Genomic DNA, 22,485 nt, shown 5'->3' with positions numbered 1-22,485 from the left:
TTTAATCCTAATGACCCCACTGCAGTTGGCAGTCTTTCTTGAAGGCTTAGATATTCTCCAAGGAAAGGGTAAGGTACTAAAATGCAGTAAATGGCCTTTCTGATCTCCCTTCAATTTGAACAGACTTAAGCTATGTTTAGCAACAAAACTGAACATGTATGGTGTATTTTCTTCCAGAAAAGTCTGTTTGGTAATGATTTTTAATGTAAAAATGTGGTATTGTTTTTGACATTCCTCATATTGGTCAGCCTTGACTTCACAGATAGTAAGTATCATTTACTCTGTGAACTTTATTTTAGGAGACAGGGGAAATGAATAGGAAAGAGAGAAAAGAAATGGCATAAATCTGAAATTGGGGCTAACATAGCTAGTTCATTTTATTTATTCATGTTTCTTTCTCGTGTCTCCCTGAGAAAGAAAAGAGATATGATTACCTCTTCTTCACTCTGTATACAAATATGCAAATCGGGGCAGCCAACAATCTTGTAATTTCTCCTCTGGTATGAGAACTATGGGTGAACATTAGTAACAATTCAGTCATTCGTTTATTCAGCAAATATGAATATTTCATAGCTGCACAGCCTGCCAAGCCAACTCTCAGACAAACCAAGGAAGACTGAAAAAAAAAAAAACACTTTTAAACATTTTATTATAAATTCTGTTCTTTAACCATAATGTGTTTTATCAATTTTCTCAAAATAAATCTGTAATGAGCTTTTTTTATAAACCCTTTAATCAAAAATAATGACTAATTTTTTTAGCTTACTTAAAAATGTGTCTATACATCGAGAAATGTATACAGAGGGGAGACGGCCCCTGTGGCACCCAAGTGCTGCCTATGAAATCCGTCCCCTACCAACTCTTCCTTTTTCTTTTTTGGCTGTCCCGTGCAGCATGCAGGATCCCCAGCCCAGGGTGGGATCCCCAACCCAGGTTCCCCAACCCAGGGTGGGGCCCATGGTCCCTGCAGTGGAAGCGTGGCGTCTTAACCACTAGACCGCCAGAGAAGTCCCCCTGCCAGCTCTTAAAGCTTAAAAAAAAATGTGTGGCTTTTGTGACAGTATTAGTGTTCCTAGTATTTATGGAAGGAAGAACTAAGTAAATATATGTTTACTTAGATAACAAAAATCATAGAATGGAAAGACATTTTTAAAGTAATTCTTTACAACAGTGGCACCCACCCAACTATAATACCAAGAAAAAAATCTACACTGAGTGGTTTTCTAGCCCAAGAGTTCACCACAAAAATTCCCATGTGCCCCCGTGTTCCCGTAGGTGCTCTGAACACCCTCACTCTAACCTACTCTTGTTTCCTCCCCTCAGAAAGTATATTGGAATGTAAGCAAATGAGAAACACATCATGGACATAACTTTGAATCTGCTCTGGTTTATCCCATTCTAAACACAAGTTCCTAAAGTTCAGCCCTCCGTGTCTAGTGACACACCATCCGTGTTAGGCGCGCGGCTGTGGACGCTCCCTGGGCCCGGCGGCGCTGAGCGCGGGGGTCCGACCCGAGGTGTGTCTCCTGCCGGGGTCCTGCCTCGTGCAGCAGAGTACATGCGCCTCAACCATCTTCCAGTGGCGGATCTCCAGCCTTTGGAAAATAACTCTCATGTCCCCCTCGCACTTAGTAGGCGTCTGCATTTCCTCAGAGAACGCGGCTCTGAGTCCCTGCGCCAGCCAGGCGCTGATCTCCGAAGACACCTGTCGTCCTCACCCGTTCCTCAGGTGCCGTGAGCGCCTTACTTCGACCAGGCGTGCTGGGGACGCGTCGGCCTTAGGCCCAGAGCCAAACGTTATGTTCAAGGTATGGACTACTAATTACCTGGTTCGGGGCGATGACTGAGAGTGGTGGGGAGAGGGTGCGTGACACCTGCCCAAGTGGGGGCTAGGGGGCAGCTTTTTAGAATCTCCAGGGGATGGCTGTGGTTTCGCAGTACATACCCCTCCCCTTTGAGAAGAGATCGGGAAGCCTGCTCGGAGAGTTACTGTAGCTAGTGATTTGGGAGAATGTTCTTATGATTTCTCACTCATATTTAGGATGAGAAAAAAGTGGGAATCATACTGTTCTGGTGTCTACCTACTTCGATTAATGCAACTTAAAATCATGTTAGCTTTTTTTAGAAGTTGAATGACTCTGTTAGAAAGTCATCGAGCGTACTCTTGACTGAACTCTTGAGTCTCTTCCCAAGGTTTTGTTGCTTAGCCAGATCTTTGCCCCAGAAGCCAAACTGGTCCTCTATCCCTTTTAAATTTCATTATATTATTACAGCATGCTGAGATCATCTTACCTCCTCATTCTGCCATCCAGTTTGTTACCTATGAGCACAGGAACTGCATCTGTTTAATTTTGTTTTACTGCTATATTTCTTGCATCCATGACAATTTTTTTTTTACTTACAGTGAAGTCCATCTATAGCTTTGATGAACATGCCACCCATATTTTCATGAAAATCACTGAACAAATAAGAACTAGAGAGACCTGAGTAGTCAGTCTCTTAGAGCCTACCAGCCACTGCCTCCTGTGACAGAAGGTACGCAGGACCCATGAGGCCTGGTCAGCTGTGTTCAGTCTAGCCCTTATTGCTGCTTTTACACTATCATAAAAACATCCAGACAGATCTAGGCTTCTACCTAAGAAAGTTCATTTATGCCACAACTGTCATACTTCCCAGACCTAATCTAGTAATCCTGTCTGAAAAGATAAGTTAAATTTCTTCTTAGTAAATCCATGTAGCATCCTAGTAATCACTGTTTGTTCTTTTTACGTTTATTTAAAATGCTTGAGTCTTGTAGTATGGCATCATGGAAGTTCTCAGTCCCTATTTTTATCCTTTTTTCAAAGAATAAAAAAGCTATCAGAGTATAATCTGATGTATAAGGAAATCTGTTAGCACTTATATCTGTGAAGATTAAAAATACGAGACTAGGATTTCCTGTCGTGGAAACCGTGCTCTAGGAGATAAAGGAGATTAAGGGTAGTTATGTCATGTCTCTGAATAGCCAAAAGCAGCTGTTGCATCCACTGGAGAATCCTTCCCCCGATCTACAGTAACCATGCTGATCTGTATTAATAGCGTATGCCTGTTGAGTACGGACCATAAGGCATTGTGCTGACATCTTGCACTTATTATCTCATGTAATCCAATAGCCCTGCGAGGTAGGTGTTATCATTACTTTTCTAAAGACGTAAAGTCATGAAAGTCAAACACCTAGCCCAGGGTCACAGAGGTGGAAAGTGTCACTGCAGGCTTTCAAACCAGGTGTCTCCACCCCAGATCCCTTCTCCTGCCGACACCGCGTCCTCAGTCCGCGGGATCCGTGCCTGGCGTGTCTCCCGTCCCCTGACAGTGTCTGAGCAGCTGCCTCCACAGCCTCTGGCAGACCCTTGGTCAAGGAAACGACCTCACGGTAAACAGCTTGCTTCTCACCTACACGTACTTCATCCCAGGCTTCAGGTAATTCCGACTAGTGTCCATTCTTTCCTTTTAGTTCATGGATTCGTGCTGTTGATAGGAAATAACAGATGCAAAACAGATTTTGAAAACTTTCACATTTTCATTCATCAACCTTATTATAACGAGTCAGAGCTGTGACCGGGTCTTTCCTTGCCTTTTCTGACTCTAACCCAAAGAGCCCTTTTGGTTATCAAACTTTATGCAATTACATAGAAAACTTCCTGAGAAAAGTATTCTCATGTCTAGTGGAATTTTTTCAAATCTTGAAAAGAAATTGGCCATAACCTAAAACGTCAAGTAACTGTAGTGAAAAATATAGATCTAAGCAAAGGAAGTTATATAAATTACTGGGTTATTTCTTTGAAATGTTTCCAGATTTTCCTTTTTGGAATGCCTTTTAAGCTTTTCTTTAATTGCAGTATAGTTGTGCAATATATTACAAGCGTGCCATGTATAGATTCTCAGTGTTTAAAGGATATACTCCATTTAGTTATTATGAAATATTAGCTATATTTCCCACATTGCATGGTATGTTCTTACAGCCTGTTTTATACGTAATAGTTTGTACCTCTTCCTCTCCCTCTCCCCACTGGTAGTTTCTTGTTTAGTCACATATCATGTCTGAGTCTTTTTGCGACCCCACGGACTGTAGCCCACCAGGCTCCTCTATCCATGGGATTTTCGAGGCAAGAATACTGGAGCAGGTGGCCATTTCCTCTTCCAGAGGATCTTCCCGACCCGGGGATCAAACCTGTGTTTCCTGCGTTGGCAGGCATATTCTTTATCACTGAGCCACCAGGGAAGCCCAGTTTATTCACTGTACTGGTAAGTCGTCTTTGTTGTGTTCACCAGTGTGTTGTACTTTTTGATTCCACAGTGATATCATACAGTATTTGTCTCTGACTTACTTCACTTGGCATAATACCCTCCAAGTCTATCCACGTTGTGGCAGATGTAAAAACTTCATTATTTTTGTGGCTGAGTGGTATTCTATTATATGCTTATTTGTGTGTATGTACACACACACACACACCACGTCTTTATTCATTCATGTTGATGGACACTTAGCTTGCTTCTGTGTCTTGCCTAATGTAAATAATGCTACTGTGAACATTGGGGTGTATGTCTTTTAGAACTAGAGGTTTTGTCTTTTCCAGATGTATATATGCCCAGGAGTGGAATTGCTGGATCATGTGGTAACTACTTTTAGTTATTTAAAGGAAACTCCATACTGTTTTCCACAGTATGAAATTTATATTCCAACCAACCAACCAACCACAGCTTTGCCAACATTTGTGACTTGTGTTCTTTTTGATGGTAGCCATTCTGACAAGTGTGAGGTTCGGTCTCCTTGTGGTTTTGGTTTGCATTTTCCTGATGGCTAGCAAACATCTTTTCCCATGCCTGTTGGCCTTCTGCATTTCTTTTTTTTTTGAAAACTATCAAGTGTTTTGCCCATTTTTTAATCAAGTTGTTTTTCATGTTGTTATATGAGCTGTTGATACAGATTGGATATTAACCCCTTCTTGACCATTTTATTGTTGTTCAGTCATTCAGTCATGTCCGACTCTTTGCGACCCCATGGACTGCAGCACACCAGGCTTCCCTGTCCGCCACTAACTCCTGAAACTTGCTCAAATTCATGTCCATTGAGTCGGTGATGCCATCCAACCATCCCGTCCTCTGTCATCCTCTTCTCCTGCCTTCAGTCTTTCCCAGCATTGGGGTCTTTTTCAGCTCTTCATATCAAGTGGCCAAAGTATTGGAGCTTCAGCTTCAGCATCAGTCCTTCCAGTGAATATTCAGGGTTGATTTCCTTTAGGATTGACTGGTTTATCTCTTTGCTGTCCAAGGGACAGAGTCTTCTCTAACACCACAGTCAAAAGCATCAACTGAGAGTTGGACCATAAGGAAGGCTGACTGCTAAAGAATTGATGCTACTGAATTGTTGTGTTATTGGCCATACCATTTGCAAATATTTCCTCCCATTCAGTAGGTTTGTTTTGTTTATGGTTTCCTTTGCTATGCAAAAGCTTTTAAGTTTAATTAGGTCCCATTTGTTTATTTTTGGTTTATTTCCTTTGCTTTAGGAGACAGATTCAAAAACATACTGATAGATTTCTTTTCATAGGTTGTAACAGTTTCACCAAAAAAAAAAAATTATTTACCAAATATCTACCAAAAAATAACAAATGTATGTTAAATTGTGTTTAGCATTTATAAATTGGTTGATACAATATTGTATGATTTCCTGAGTCAAAATAAGCATGGTGTTTGAAAGGTATTTACTTACTTTGAGTATCTGGGACTATTTGAGGCAAAGATATGCCCACCAGTATTTCATATGAAAAAGAGAAACAATTCAAACCGTAAAGCTGAAGCAGAGCCAAAATGAGCAAGAAACGGAGGAAAGACTACACGGAGGAGGAAAAACACCAAAGAAAAGATCTTCTTTGTGAAGAAATTGTCTCACATGGTTCTAATCCAGAAATCAGAATCATCAGCCAGATTAACAGGTAAAATAACCATACTTAACCCATAATTAATAAATGCCATATTTAAGATTCAGACTATATAAGCCAAGTAGTAGTGAGAATATTGGGATACATCAGTAATACATTAGGAAGAATGGTATACTTTTTTCTTTTACCTTTGCTATTTAATTTGGCATTACTTATTTACGAAAGCTAACCAGATTATTTACTTTATATCACAATAATACTGATTTGAAGGTTTTGCATAGTATCAATCTAAAGTTTTAAAACATTAGTTTTAATTGCCATCATTGTCAAGAAACAGTGTGATTTTAGGTGATTCTCTTTAACTTTTCAAGTAATGTGTCAGGATATAGAGAAAATTATTCTTTGCACTCCTGATAGAGTGCTATTTTTTTTATCATATATGCATATATTTTATATCTGTAAATGTGTGTGCATGTGTGTCCTACAAATGTATGGGACACTAAAGCATCTAATCCCATTCTCCCTAGAAGGCAGGAACTAACTGACCACAAGCCAAATATATCGTGTTATGTTCATAGTCATTCAAACAGTACATTAACATAGTATTTTAAACCAAGATAATTAGCTTTTCTTTATAGAAATTCATGAAAGTTCACATATAAAATTCTTCGTATATTCAAAAACACACAAACTCGTCTATGTGAATGCTCTCTTTATTCTGAGAGGCAGCAGGGTCCTGGGGTTGGAGACTGGAGACGCTTGGTTCTACCACCTACCGACCCTGAGCACGCTGCTTAATCCCTGCTTGTCATGCTGTGAGCTTTAAATAAAGTAATGCACATGAAATGCTCAGCAGTGCTTCTGTCGTTTGATAAGCCCTGGGTAACCATCTGCAGGAGTCTGGAGGTTCTCTGATGACTTTGTGGCATGACAGAGTCAGTTATTACTCTGGAAGTTATCACTATGGAGATGGCGTTGGCAAGGCTGCAGCTAACAGGAAGGAGCAAGACTTGAATCAAGGAAACCAGATAGAGGCTGCTGCAGTAACCCAGGCAAGAAATGCCATTGAGCTATATGGCAGCGGGCAGTGGGAAACAGGAAGCAAGAAACACTAGAGATGCTCTGTGTAATATGTACACGGAGATCACCACTGGGCTACGGGAGTTGGAGAGATACACATAGGTTCCAGGCCTGGGTGGCATTCTGTTAAGGCAGGGTATAGAAAAAGGGTGAGTTCCCAAATCTCAAGCACCTGCACACGTCAAAGAGGACGTGCCCGACAAGCAGTCCCCTAGAACTCAGGAGAGGCTGGACCGTGGCCACACCACTCAGCAGCGCGGGGAACAGTCGGTGTCGAGGAAGCAGATAACACACTTGCTTTTACCCTCTTTTTCAGTCAAAGGTCTGGTCTGCCCCAGACCAGGGGACATCATCAGATGCAGCTCTGAACATTGAAGGGAAATCACACTGAAGTTTTCGACCTTGAAGTTCATCGCAGTTTGCTGCAGATGGCGAATGTCTGAGAGCTAGCTGTTTTCTGAGTGATCTGGGTAAAACCACGAACACGGGTCCCTGGCGCCACATTTCCCATCACGTGTTGCACAGCTGCCAGCAAGAGGCCCTTCCTTTGGCTCTTGGGGACTTAATTTCCCTTGGGAACTCTTGTGGTTATTCAACTTGAAGACCTTGTAGGAAGAATCAGTTATTTCTCTCTGGGGTCTTACTCAGAGCAAGCAACACGGAAGTAAATAGTCACTAAGGAGGAACAAGGAGAAATAAGCGTTTAGCCAAATTGATGAACAATTCATGTTATTATATAAAAAAAAAAAAAAACACCACTGGCCAGTTTCACAAAAGTTTTAACTAGGAATTGTACCACCCCTGCTGTGGCTCCTGTTCATCATAATATATGAGAATTAATCTGTGTCACCCTCACCTCTTTCGCTGTCCCCAGCGCAGAGGTGCACTGCATTACATGCTAATGCCTCCATGCAGAGGTTGAGTAAAGACTGTCTCCAGCAGAGAGAACACCAGACTAGAAAACAACTGGGGTTGCCCCAGTACTGCCAGTGCCTGATGCTGTGATCCTCTGTAAAGAATGGAGGTATCTGTTTTTTGCCCTAATATTGTGGAATTCTGTGATCAAAATAATACATTTAATGAAACCGTTCTTTGAAAATTAATTTTTAACAGTCTCCCTGTCGTTCAGGAGCAACATGTATTTTTTTTTTGCCTTAGAAGGCTTACCAGTCAACATGTTGGAGAAATAAGTTTCTTATTCCTAATCACAAACATGACAGCCAAACATTTACTAACTGCCTACTGCATGCTTTCTAGGAGATGCTCCATGAGCTTGCTTTAAATACCAGAGCAACCCCAAGGAGATGGTAGGATGTCACTCTTCTTTTTACAGACGGGGAAACTGAGGCTTATAACCGTTAGGTGACTTAGCAAAGGTCACGTGGCTGGTAAACTGCAGCTTAGCCTTTAAACCCACATGTCTCCAACCTGACTAAGTTGCTTCAACTGGTTGTTGAAAGATCCAACATTGTATTCTATTAAGAACTCCAGCGATGGGACACCAAGATCAGACCTTGATTTGTCAGGGTGTCACCATCAAAGCTGAACCAGAAAGCAGCTCCGTGAACCTGTGCTCATCCAGTCTTGTCATGAACCCAGCAGTCTTCATGCCAGTGAGACAACCAACACGCACCATCACAGGAGACACTGTGTACATGTACATCTAAATATTTAGCAAAAGTAGATTTCAAACGACACTTTAAAATGTACTGCAAAATGTACAGCATTTATTCACATACAGACAAAAAGGCACAAATTCTACTAAATAGTTCAACAAAAAAATACAGCTGTCCTCAACTAGTTTTATAAATACTTTCAAAAAGGGGATAGAAATAAATACAGGATTGGGCCATGTAATATAAAATAGTCATCTCTACATATACTTTTTGTTTAATTCTGATTTTTAACTCTTCATGCACCTTTTTTTTTTTACCCAATTTTAGCTGAATGGACACCAAGCTAGGCACATAGTGAAAAATCCTCTGTACAAGGTTACAAATGTAATGACAAGTTTGTCCATTTCAAAATAATTAAGATTTGTACACAACACATATAACCCTTCATTTAGATTTTGTGTTTATAACCTAACAAATGACATTCCAGGCAACTTTACAAAAGTTTAACTAGCCTACATTTTTGACATAATACATTGATCATAATCAAAGATATTTCTTGGTCAGGATGCACACGGAAAGATAAAGCTTTAAAAAAAGAAGAAAAGAAGAGCAAATGGTTCCATACTCAGAGTGCAAGTGGGCAGGTTGGGTTGGTTGCCGCTCATACACCTCAGAGTTCCCAGCAGGACGTGAAGCTGACTTACAGAGCTGTCATTACACCGTCAGAGAAACTGTACCATTTGCATTTCGAAGCAGGAATTAAAGGTGTGGGCTTTTTGTGTTTGTGTGTTTTGTTTTTGTGTGGGGTTTATTTTTGTTTTGTTTTCTTTTTGGTTCAGCATAACTTGGAACGTTTGAAAGCTTTTCAACCTAAATGTGGGGAAAAAACAGGTAAGGCATTATTTTTGCACAAAACTAGCATTCCTAATAGTGCAAATGAATCTGGTACCTCTTATAAATGGTGAGAGGTCATAGACTTACTAGAATTTAGATTTTCTTTCTATGGCTTGACAGATTATCCCTCTATATATCCTACTCTCACCCAGAGCTGTTGCTGTAGTCAAAAAAGAACTGTAAAGAGTCCACCTTCTTCTGTATCCAGCAAAAGGTTTCTTGCTCATATGCAAAGAAAAAAAAATCTGATTTTTAAATTATGCTGAGTTAATGTACAACTTGGATTCATAAGAAACTTCTAATATCTGTAGCAACAGTTTATCTGGACAACATTCTTTGAAAAATGAGCCCCGTAGCTCAAAAATAGTCAATCTAAAAACCTGGGTCATTCTTTCCCCTCCCCTGAATCAGTTACTAAAATGTATTTGAAAAGTTAAGACTTAGTTTGAAAATGTCATACATACAATGGGGATGATCAGATCTACTATTTGATCATCTGATAAAACTTGCATAGCAAGATGGAATTCAATAAGCCTTTTTTCCTTGTTGACAGTCATCTGGAAGACTTGAAAGGTAACTACTACAGAACTCAAAGCATCACTCGTTAAGTATCAGAATGTCCCTGCCACATGGAAATAAACGTATAAATGAATCAGGAATCTGAGTACTGGTATTAACAAACTAAGGGATAATTTAGGGGAAGTTGGGCTTGTTCCAAGTGCCCATAATTCTAAATCTCATTGCTACTTTTAATTTTCCTTCTTTTAAGTTTGATTCACAACTACATTGAATTCCAAAGAAAATTAACAGGACCTTAACACTATCCACTGTCTTAATACAAAACGCACTGCAGTGAGTGCAAAAACAGAACATTGTACTCAAATTTAATGCTAAATTTATTATTGCTGATAACTTACTAGTTATTGCCATTTGCAATCAGAAAGTCCAAGTTACGAATTAAGAGCTTAGAACTCTGACTCCAGAAAACCTGTTACACTTCAATCTCTTTCTTGTATAAACTTGGTCAAGGGTTAAGAGGTTATCGCAACTTATTGCCTTTCTATTATTTTTAAAATATAACCTATTTGGGGTTTTTTCCTTTTTTTTTTTAATTTTCTTTTTTTCTCCCAAGGAATCCATTCATGTTGGAAGGCCGGATTCCCCAGCATATGCACTAGTGGTTGACTCTGGAAATATGAGTCACCAGAGTCTGGAAGTTCATTGCTTAAACTTGAACAGCCATTGTGTTGTTGGAAGCCAGGTGGCCAAGTATTGCCAATGGCCAGCTGAATCCCAAGCTGGCCCAGAAGGCAGTGGTTAGGGAAGAGAAAAGTCGAGAGGACTGGTGAAGATGGGACCTCAACTGCCCTTTCTCATGGATGGAATCATGTGATAGCTTCACTCTCCACCTGCCCTCTATCCAGAACAGTCAAGAGCTGCCAGCAGCAGGACCTTGCTTCTTCCATTTACCCTAAATCTCCAAGCTCCGGCAGCTCTACCCTGTACCTTCAGATCTTCCGGTAATGACCTTTTTAAAACTTTTCTCTTCCCTCATCTGCTATATTTACACATGAATCCCCTAGAATTACTGAAGCTTCAGAGCTACTGCCTGTATACTACAATGCAACAAAACAGTCCGTGGGCCAAAGTATAAATATGATTTCAAGATCCACCACAGTCCTAGAAAATAAGTTTTATGGGCTATTAAATGATTCGTGAGGGTTTCTCAAGAACCATCTCTGATTCCGTATATTCAGGTAACTAAGAGTTTGTGCTTTGGGAAGGATACAGAGGGCAGTAAGCACTCGTGAGGCTTGGTTCAGCCTAGCCCTCTTTAGAAACTTACTTCATCCATTCTTTCTTTAGTGTTTAATTCAGCCTCTAGTCTTAGCAGTGTCTTACAATCTACTCTTGTGTTTCCTCAACAAGTTGCAAATAACACACTTCTCACAACAATGATTTATAAATGACTCTGAAAAGAAATTCAATCAGAATTGCAAGTAAATGTATTTGTGTCGCTCAGGAGTGATGGGTTTCCACTCGTCCCCCCGTGTCAGAGCTCTCGTCTCCTGCACCATCATGCCCGTTTCATCAAGAGGCCAGAATGCTTCTCCTGATGATGTCTGTCCTCCTGCTGATCGAGCTGCTGGCGTGGACACACTTCTTCTCCGAGGCCTCGCTCTCTGAGTCACTCAGCTCCGCGTCGGGGACGTACCCGTCGTTCTCGCTGTCGGGCCTCAGCTTGCTCTTGGCCCGCTCCTTGGCTGGGACTCGGCCGAGGCCCAGGTAGGGGTAGTCTGAGTGCTGGTGGCAGGCCCCCTCCGGGGCGTCTCCCGGCGGCTGCCGTTCCCCCTTCTTTGGAATCCGGAATCCGCCCCAGTTCTTCACTGGGCTGGCAGGTGTCGTAGGCACTTTGACTGCAGACTGGGTGTAGTTCACTTTGATGAGGGAGCCGTTGCACTTGGGCACCGCCTCCTTCCTCGGGCCCGGCGCGGACTGCCCCGCCCCAGGGGAGGCGGCAGCTCTGGCGTGGTCCGCGTGCCTCTGGGACACGTCTGTGGACCTCAGAGGCTTGTGACTCTGTTTCAAAGGTCTGTCCTTCAAGTCTCCCTTGCTGAGGTCACAATGAAAACGATGGTCTCTTCTGTTCCCGTGGTCTGGCATCACCACGCCATTTTTCTGTTGTGCTGATACGAGCCGTGCTTCTGCAAAGGTCTTTTCAAAACTCAGAAAGCTCTCTGGGCCCACTGTCCCCTCCCTTCTGCCCCCCAGGTCTGGCTGCTTTAGCGGGGTTTTGCCTTCGCTCCCTGCGCTGTTCTGCAGTGGATCGCGCTTGTGGGGCTTCTTCAGCGAGTGAACCAAGGAAGTCCCCATTTGCTTCCTGAAGAACGCAGAATGCCACTTCAAGTCCTCTATCTTGGGGGCGTCAGGGCCCACAGAAGGACTGTTAAACAGAAGCATGTTTTCCAGTGAGGAGGAGGAGCAAGAGGAAGAAGGCACACCTGTGCACATAAAACCAGAGAAAAAGAAATTACAGCAGAAGCAAATCCAGAAAAATAAAATCTTAGACCCCTTAGCATGGCCCACTAATACAGACTTCCCACCCCAACAGTACAACATACAACCATCCAGTTTGTAAAAAATTGGTTTTTATAGTAAAGATACTACCTGCCTTGAGAATCTGAATGCTCTAGATGCTCTTTTCTAAAACAGCTTAAATTCACGTAATTTTTTTCATGAAACTATCTTTTCAAGGAATACATTTGCCTTCAAACAAAATAACTGATCTGATTTTCATATGTGATTTACTGCAGAATCTTTCCGTGGTCAAGTAAGCATTGCCCCCACCACCACCCGGTCTCAGCACCTGCCCTGCCTGCCGCCTGGGAGCAGCACGACCACACGGGCGGGGAGTGGGCTGTCAAGCTGCCTTCTCCAGGTTATCTGTCCCTCCCAGGGCTCTACTAAGGATAAATACACACAAACTGTGAAATGAATAAAGGAAGGTGTTTAAAATCATTCTCGACACAGAGTACATATGTTTACTCATTAAATGTACAACACACTTGTGGAATTAAACTGAATTATCACCTAAACAAGGATAAGTTAAATTGGTGTTTTTCAAGCACTTTTTATGCAAGTCACATTAAGAACTAAGTTGCACAATCATAACCCAGTAAAAGTGCACTTTTCATGCAACCATGTTAGCCTTCATCACCTGACATGTGCACTCTGACATTTTCTGTTCTGTTTCACTTGTTTTAATGCTGGTGCTGACCTGCTAAAATGCATCTCACAACCCAGTAACAAACTGTAACCCCCAGTTTGAAAAATACTGGGTAAATCCCTAACATGCTAGAGTTCATCAGAAGGACCACGTTCCTGCAAAAGCCTCCAGAGCCTCAAAACAGCTGTCATGTTCTCTGAGCCATGAGCCACCAGGAAACGAGGTTTCATCCAGAGTAGCACAGGAACCCATGTGAACCTACTGCTGAACAGGAACAGACAACCACATGTAGACACAATGAGCTAGCGACTCTAATGGGAGAATCACCATGACCACAGGGGAGGGGCTTCTCCCATCTGCTGTTTCAGAAATGCCTGCTTTCTCAGCAACCAAACTTATGGTCCACCTTCACAACACATTTGTATGTCTTTAACTCAGTCACCTGCTGTGGGAAAATAAAAAGGTAAGAGGTACTGTCCTCTGATTTCCATCGTGACTCGGGATCCAGGCCTCTGAGGACACTCACCCAAGCAGAACGGCCCTGCCCGTCCCAGAATCACAGCAGTGTCAACATGGGCCCTAGGGACACATTCGAGTCACGGCCATCTGCTTTGCCTCATCTGGAATCCTCTCTCTCAAAAGGTAGATCAGGTGAGGCACAAGTAAGAACACAACTGAAAGTCTAAAACTGGAAAAAGGAAAGGGGAGAAAAGGCATCCTAAGGGGCTTCCACTTCACTCCCTGGGACGTGGCTGCCAGCCAGTGAGCTGGCTCGTTCACGCCTGGGGCAGGAGGACCCCGCCCCCCATTCCTGTTGTGGAACGGAGGCCTGCATCACAGCTGTTACACAGACCACTGCCTAACCTTCAGAGGCTCAACCACTTCCCCAAAGAAACAAAAATGCCCTACAATATCTGTAAGAAATCACTCAAGTAGAATCAGATGAAAGTATTCTTAAAAAAAAAAAAAGAAAAAAAAAGAAAGTATTCTTTACAGCTTCCTTTTACAGCTTATTTTCCAAGGCAAACTCACTCATTGGAAATCACTCATGACGTAAGGACCTAGCAAGTCAGAGAAAGCCCTCCAGGAGCGAAACTCCGTGGGCACAGCTGCGCTGGCGATCCTGGGCCTCTGCTGGAGGACAGCGCGCCACGCCAGCCAGGTGGACGCAGGCAGGGAGGGCCCCCTCTTTTATTTGCATTCAAGTAGGAATAATGAGACGTAAGTTCACTTTGGTGAATCAAACCGCTGGTACTGGGTTGGCCAAAAAGTTCTTTTGGGTTTTTCTGCACCATCTTATGAAAAAAAAATACAAACTTTTTGGTCAACCCAATATTTACGATACTCTACCTGAAAATTTTTATCTTAAAAATTTTACAACTGAGCTCACAAATGTAGCTATTGATATTACCTTGACAGATTTGGGGAATATTTACTCTTGCAAAGGAAATTATCTAGGATAAAATTATTAAATAAGTTAGTGGTATCAAAACAAGGATATCTCTTAAAACTTGCCAAGCTTTTTTTCCTCTTTGTTCAGCTGACCAGTTACTTCTGGTCACATATATCCAGATAGTTTCAGGTAAACCCAGAATGTCAACATAATAGGTTACGATTATTTCTTTACTGAGTCCATGTTTCATATTATTTGTACAAAGTCACAAAAGCAGAAGGTTAAGAGTAAGCAAGTTGACTGTGCACAAGGAAAGCCGTGCAGAGAGAAGAAGATACGAGCTCCCAAGACCTACCTACTAGTGGGTAGGTTTACACACTCAGCACTCTTCCTCCTCCTCTGAAATCCTTATAACACCTGCTTTCTGGGGCTTGTGAGCACAGAATGTTAGCACTTAAAGGCCTTCAGAGGCCAGAATTCTGGACCAAACCTCTTACAGATGGACAGACTTCAGAGAGGTTCAACAACATGCCCCTCTATGCACTTGATCTCAAAGTTACTGAAGTGCTCTCCAAAGAGAAGGAAGTCCATATCTTAGTTTTTTTCTTTGCCAGGGAAATGCAAAAATAGGTGGCACTAAATAAATACTTTGTGTGGAATCTCAAAAATATTCAAAATTCCAGTTACACCAAAATAATCCACTGTAAATGTTATCTAAACGTGGATATGTACGTTAAGTACCCAATCCTAGGTATATTTACCATATGTTACAGGTAGACCCAAAGGCTAGATAATCAATATATCTTTTTAGGTATCGCCAAGACACTGTACATTTATCAAGTGCTTTACAACACATAAGTTGCTCTTTGAGTGTCACTAGTCTTCCCAGGAGGGAGCTGGAGATCTTATCCCAACATTACGTGTGATGAAATGGAAGAGACTCAAACTTTAGACTCACTTGTGTTGGGCATGTAAGTAGGGAATATAGGATTTAACCCACATGAGGCTGAACCCACAGCCCCGTCCCCTAGACCACAGCGCCTCAAATGCCTGAGACTTCCCTCAACAACAAAAGCCTTCCCTTTGACTCTTCTAGAGTAAAAAAGAAAATTAAAAAGACACTAGCATATTTTTCCCCCTTAACAGAGTGTTATGGCTTACAAACCCCTGCCCTGTTGTTTGACCTACCAGGGCTTAATGCATACCTGAAACTCTTTCTTGCTCCAAAAGCTTAGTGTAAAGATTGAATATCTGTTCCTGGACTTTGCACACAGATCGTTTAATCTTTTCCCTGCGGGTCACCATGTAAGTGAGGTTCCGAACCTGGAACGTAGAGAATAAAGATTCTAAGTGAGCAATATACATTATTACAGTACTTTTTTTTTAAAACTGGGGGGGGGGGGGGGCGCGGGGAATGTGTCCCACTAGGTCCTTGACTGACTCTTGAAATCAAAATATAAATGTTCTATGTAATCTCTGACCTCCCTTTGGGATGCTAAGAAGTACCACAGAAAGGGCCTTGTAGGAGGGAGCCATGCCCCCAACACCAAACCGGGTCAACAGCCTGGCCATCGGCTCATCCCAGCAAAGAGATGCCCAGCGGTGTCCAAGGCCAAGCATACCAGCTCTTGCCAAAGGACTCTGCTCATCACCCCCGATATCCTCCCATGAATTCTGTCAGAAGCTTTAGAGCAGTTCAGAAGCCACCCCAGTTGCACTTTATCAAGCATCTTCTGAAGATGGAACTAGGTCAAGGACCATTACAGGGAAGAGCCCCCCACAAAAACATTCTTGCATGGGGCCCACTAGCTTGCCAAGTCGTCACCAAGAATCCAAGTGAAGTTCCATCAACTGGACACTGAGCTCTCTGAAATACCTTGGAGTTTACAGGTAGCTAGTTTGTTCCTACAGAGCAAACGCCTAGGGAGGGTCCTTGCTTTGCCACAGATTTGCTACAGCAGCATCTCAAGGCCGGCTCTCTGCATCATCGCTGGAAACACTGACACTGCCTGCTTCCTGATCCATCCGTCAGTAACAGAAGACCACGCGCGCCACTTGGCATCTGATGTGCAGCCACTGGGGGACTGCATGCATGTCCTCATTAACCTATCCTAACTAACAACCTATCCTAACAAATGTGTTCCCCTTTTTCAAAGCCACCTGTGATCAGTCAATACAGAGTCAAATTTAATGACTTAGTCAATAAACTCCCTTCAGTCTCTCAGTCCTAAAACTTATTGGTAAACCCAATCAGTTTACATGGGCCTGGAAACACAAATGTCAAATGCAACACACCAGATACACAATTAAATCTGTCTTCAAGATGTGGACAATATCATCCCAGTAAGCTCAGTGGCAAGACTGAGAAAAAAGGCACAACTGTACTCTCCCACCACTTGGGCAGTCCATCCCATCACCTTCTCGAAGGTCACTCATCTTTTGGCAGCGAGTGGCAAGACACACACAACCCTGAATTTTGGCTTATGTTCAGACACCGCCCCTAAAGAACCCTCACAATTCCATCTGTTCTTCCCCAGCTGTGTTAAAGGCAGCCTCCTTTGCAAAAGGACACAAGGTCAGCTGGCTTTCACATTTGCATTTTACACATCATAAATGGTGTAATTTCCTGGCCAACAGCAGAAACACCAAGTCAGGCTTCTCTTGATCCCAAATGATTCACTATTTGTTTAGGAATTTTCTAACACTTCTTAATAAAAGTAATTGTGAAGAAAATCAGCCTTCCTATCTCAGAGTAAATATTGTTTCAGTGTCATTCACCCTGGTTAAAACACATTCTGACAGCCTCACACCCCAGGCCAGTAAGTAGGTGTCCTTTTTAAGAATTCTGACCAGTTTGGGGATGGAGGTAGGCAGTGGGTGAGATTCTCTTTACAAATATTCCACCCAGAGGAGATTAAGAGTAAAAGCTCAAAAAGAGGAAGGAGTCAAACCGAGATCCTTATTATAGGCTCATTAATCACTGAAAAACAAATGAACACATTAAGACAGGGAACCCAACTTGCAGAGATAGGAAAGGTAAATTCTCTGACAGCCCAGTAGTAGATAAGGTTACTCTTCTATTTAAGTCAGATGTACAACAGAGATACATCTCTTTTTCTTTAAAATTGTCAATGGAAATAGAGAACTTGCACTCTATTACTGAAATTTAACTTCGGTGTCTGCAGCTTCTCCCAGCAAAGATGTCCACCCTGTCTGCTAAGTGGGAAAACCACACTTCCATTCCCCATGATCTGAGGAGAGAGACATCTAACTATGACCCCAGGGTTTTCTATTGGAAAAATCAGCCTCTGAATAACCCAGGCCTAGGTGGCCACAGTAGAACAGTGAGTGCCCTAAACCTCACCTCTTAGAGCAGTCCCTGTATATCGAACTGAACTGAGGCTCCGTCAAGACACACACCTTGCCTGGCCTTTCTGTGCCCCGCTAGACTGGACTTCCTTCCCCTCCATCTCCTCCCCGTTGCCAGCGAGGTGGTACCCAAAACCAGATCTCATACCACGTTAAACCCAGGACACAAAACAGAGCTTCCCATCATGTAAGGGCCCTAAAACACAGAGTGCTGGCCTCTACATCCGGAACTTCTGCAGTCAGAGGCGGGGTCCCAAACTCAGCAGTTCATACTGCTGCAGGCTGAGGGCCACATGCTGAGAACCACTGCCCTAGGACCCCAACAATGACCTCAAGTTTCCTTGAATCCCAAACACTGCCTGCAACACTAGAGCTTAACTTGCCTTTTATGTTCATGGACAACTGTAGCCTCTATCAGAACTTCAAAAGTGACCATTCCACCGCATGTTGGGCAGAACAGTCCCCCAGGACCTGCCGCTTTCACTGCCCCAGTGCAGAGGTGGCACATTCTTATCTGAGAAAAGTACTGCTTTTGCTGCTGAATTCATGTTTAGTGCTTCCTTCAGAGGACAATGTTTTGGGGGAGAGCAATCCCACCAGAGTGAAGTGGCAGCCTTGGCAACTTGGCATGGCACCCCACATGGGTAATCGTGTCTTCAGGTTCCCACACCGTTGGGAGTCCACTCCTGTCACCTGTCTGGTCCAGAACTGGAACCCAGGTGTGCAAGGCGCCCCCAAGGTGTGTTATTTGCAGGAACAACCACCATTATCACTCAGCGTTGTCTGCATTTCTAATGAGGCCTACTCACTTGTCAGTTCTGAAGGGACCACATGCCTTGATCCTGCTCCTTCATATTAACCACTATGAAATGGTGATTACCTAGTGTGAATTACACTACCTAGCTAGTGTGTGAATTACCCAACACTCTAACTTACTTGAAAACAAATTTATGGTTTGTTATTGTCACCCCTGCTCTGATGAGTCTTCTGCCCAATACTGTTTATAATTACAAATAACTGTACTCTCTGCAGCACAGCCAAGATTTCCATTTTTTTAAAGCCTCCACCCTAACAGGCCTTGAGGCACATTTTGTAAAACAGTTTTCATTTTAATAAGCTTATTTTCAACTGACACTATATGCCCTAAAATCTTAAAGACTCTTTAAAATAAATGCAAGTAATGCCACACAGACAAAAATCCTGATTTATTCCCTATTCTCATACATCATTGGCATTCTACTTAAAAAGCAACAGTGATGACTCAGAAAAAAAACTTTAGAATTACAAGTGCGTGTTAATCTGAGTATCTTAGGTACAGAAGAGTTAGTACACCACAAGCGTTTTCTACACTTTTATTCTGTGGTGATTGAGACACACACAGTCCAAACATCAGACTTCTCGTCCTCCCTCCTGAGGACGGACTCCAAAGCTCATGCAACCCCACGTACAGCAGTTGTCGGGCTGGGAAAAGGCTTCTCGCCAGGATTCCACTTTATCCTTCTGAATCCTTTTCTCATCTCTAACAAAAAGGTCACACAGACCTGTGATTGAGGCGAGGTCTTCTTCACACTCACCACCAGGGGGGGCACGGGAGCAAGAGCGCCTCCATGCCGCGCCCCTCACCTCCCCCTGCCTGAATCCTGGTGGGCTGTCACTGTCAGGCTCTAGAATCGTCTCTTCTAAGGAAGGCCCACCAGCACACTCACAGACATGCCTCCTCTGCCAGGTCAGTGCTGGTCTCCGTGAGAGCCGGGGCTTTTTGGTTCAGTACTTCTCCCACGCATCCCTATTCGGTGCCTACGCTCTCACTTCCAATCAGCTCTGAGTAGGATTCTCTGCCAGGCAGGTGAATCACTAATAAGTGAGGTGCATGGGGGAGACGCATTAACCGTTTCAGGCCACTTGGGTGCCTTTCAGCACAGGCTGCTCCTCCGTTCATCTCCCGTGCTCTAATGAATTTAATCGGAGCCGGCTGTCGGCAGCGGGGCAATCAGGGGAGCTGCCGCAGAAGGTGCTCGGAGACGCATCGCCAATTAGTGAGCTTCAGTCAAAAGCAACCTACAGGGAGCAGGAGGCCGGGGGGGAAAGAGAGCCCGCTCCTGATTATTCCTGTAGCAGGAAAGGAGGTCTGGACGGGGACTCCAGAGATGCTGGAGAGTTGGGGAGATACAACGTAGCGACAGCAGAAGGGAAGTGCCGCCAGCGGAGGCTGCGGGCAGAAGTGTGATCCAGAAGCGTGAAACGGAGCGTGCTAGCATGCCCAGGGCTCCTGGGTCAGATCACAGGCCTCTGTGCACCAGCAGTCCCACCCCATGCCCACACCAGACACAGCACACAGACACACGGACACAGTCACACGTACAGACAACACACACACAGCCTCAGTGACGACTTAGCACCTCGGGGCGGGAGAGCCCTGGGCAAGAGACACGCACAGGTGTGGCGGTGACGCGCACACTAGCACCCACACCTGCTCTGCTCAGTGACTGCAAGGGGGAAGGCCCCGTGACAAGGCCGAGGAGCAGGGCTGGGCCAGGGAGCCAGTGACCAGCTGCCTGAACTGGCCCAGGCTGATCAAAAGACCTCCCTACCTCTGCCCGCCCACCCCCACCCCTACCCCCCGCACCATTACATCCACTCTGGCTTCTCAGCCTGTCAACAATTCTAAGCCCATCCCTTGGCCATTTCCCTGGGGCTCTGTTCCCTCTGGCCCTAGAATGAAGGAAGGGAAAAAGACACCCCATGTGATCTCCCAGAACAGTTAAGAACTACAAGAAAGTGTTTAAAATTAAACCAGAGAAGCTCCCCATTCTGTGGTCATCTTGCGTGTGTGTACACCGAGTTTCCCAGCCCATAATATATGGAACCAACACCACCTCATGCTGCGGTATGTACAGGGTCTGAGAGTAAATGAACCGGCTACCGTCCCTTGCTCTGGGCAAGCGGCCGTCTCTTTGCCGTCGTCTTCTCTAGGTCACTACAAGGCGTCAGTGTCGATTATTACCCTCTCCAGGTCCTGCCGCAGGTGCGTGAACAGCTGCAGCCTCCTAAACAAGACGTCCTGCTCCCGCTTGGCCAGATTGTCCTCCTCGTCCTTCTTTGGGGTGATGAGGGGCTTGTTGAAGTTGACCTTCCGCTTCAGCTTCCAGTACTGGTACAGGAAGTCCACCACCTCCTCGGGCAGCCGCAGGGCCCTGGCTACGTCCAGCAGGTTGACGAACGTGTAGAACTCATCCTCCAGCTGCTGCAGCTTCTGCTTGCGGACGCTGACCCGGTGGGCCTCCTCCCGATTCTGCTCGAGGCCAGTGAAGGGCTCCAGCGGATCCCGCGGGGAGCACTCGGGAGCCCCATTCTCCTGAGCGGTTCCCTCACCAAGGCCCTCCTCGGCTTTGCGATGCGAGCTGTGCTTCGGACAGTAGGACTTGAACTTGACTTCGTCGTTCTCTGCCAAGATGGTCTTCATCTCTAGGCCCCGGTCAAACGCACAGGTCACGTGGAAGGCCGTGCGACAGTTCTTCACGGAGCACTGGCGAGAAAAGAGAGCAAGGGGTGGGGTCAGGGAGCGACAGGACCCGAAGCCCTGCAGGCAGGCACCCTAGCCTCCCGCACACACACACGCACACACACGGGAAGAGCTGCGCCTGGAACACTCAGGGACAGGAAGGCTTCACGTGATGACCCCAGGCAGATCTAGTAGTGTTTTAAATAAGCTATGACTTAATCAAACAGTAAGTCTCTTACAAAAGCAACTGCATCCAGAATCACCTCGTAAGGCAGACGTAATTATACAGGTGGCACGTGCAGATGTTCTCAATACACAGAGTGTATTCTGAGGCATTCACTTGTTTTATTGATCTGAGCTTTTTTAATGTGTTTATTAAAAGTCTGAGTAGTGAGAATCTCCTCAAGAAGGACACTAGTCAGAGACGTTACGGGATCATGGGGGCCCTTCCTGTGCACACCAGGACGAGGCCCCGCACAGGTGGCACACTCCTGCCAGCAGCGGGGGTTACTCAAGACCCAGGAGGTGAATCAAAAACTCCCAAAGAGATGCAAGGAACCAGAGACAGCAGGAGACTAGCCTCTGCACCCTAGGGAAGCTCTGCCAGATGCAGAGGCCTCCGGGCCCATGAGGCCGAGCTCTGAGGCCGGGGTGCGCTGCGCCTGGCAGTGCAACCTCGAGGGACCTACTTGCCAGCAGGTGGAAGGAAGGTCGGCCCAGAGGTCAGGCATTACCCAGCCCCATCTCCCACTCACTGCCCCACCAGGAGGACCGTGTAGTGCCTTTGATCCACACAGCAAGCTGCAGGCCTAGCAGGAGAAAAGTGATTAACCTGTCCCCATCTGATCAGTGCTGGGAGAATGCCGGGGAGGAGGTTCCTGGTGGTGACTGAAGCCAGTCCCTTAAAAAGCAATACGGTCTTGTGTGAGGCCAAGTGATCCTAGGCGTGGCAGGGCTGTAGAAAAGAGAAGAACCTGCAACCC

At 44.5% G+C, this 22,485-nt stretch overlaps 1 protein-coding gene across 6 annotated transcripts in view; it reads right to left on the bottom strand.

Moving 5' to 3' along the window:
• Positions 1–6,605: 6,605 nt before the first annotated feature.
• JADE1 (jade family PHD finger 1) overlaps positions 6,606–22,485 on the bottom strand; it is a 58,714-nt gene continuing 42,834 nt past the window's right edge. For all 6 annotated transcript variants that reach the window (XM_065904935.1, XM_065904940.1, XM_065904937.1 and 3 more), the window contains exons 9-11: positions 21,005–21,526; positions 15,837–15,954; positions 6,606–12,513 (exon numbers count right to left, since the gene is read on the bottom strand). In XM_065904935.1, the coding sequence (XP_065761007.1) occupies positions 11,603–12,513; positions 15,837–15,954; positions 21,005–21,526 (1,551 nt within the window). In that variant the 3' untranslated portion in view covers positions 6,606–11,602. The remainder of the gene's footprint in view (positions 12,514–15,836; positions 15,955–21,004; positions 21,527–22,485) is intronic.

This window comes from Muntiacus reevesi, chromosome 13 (assembly GCF_963930625.1).
Source record: "Muntiacus reevesi chromosome 13, mMunRee1.1, whole genome shotgun sequence".
NCBI lineage: Eukaryota > Metazoa > Chordata > Mammalia > Artiodactyla > Cervidae > Muntiacus > Muntiacus reevesi.
Note: the sequence above shows the minus strand (reverse complement) of the source record. Positions and strands in the feature narration are given on the sequence as shown.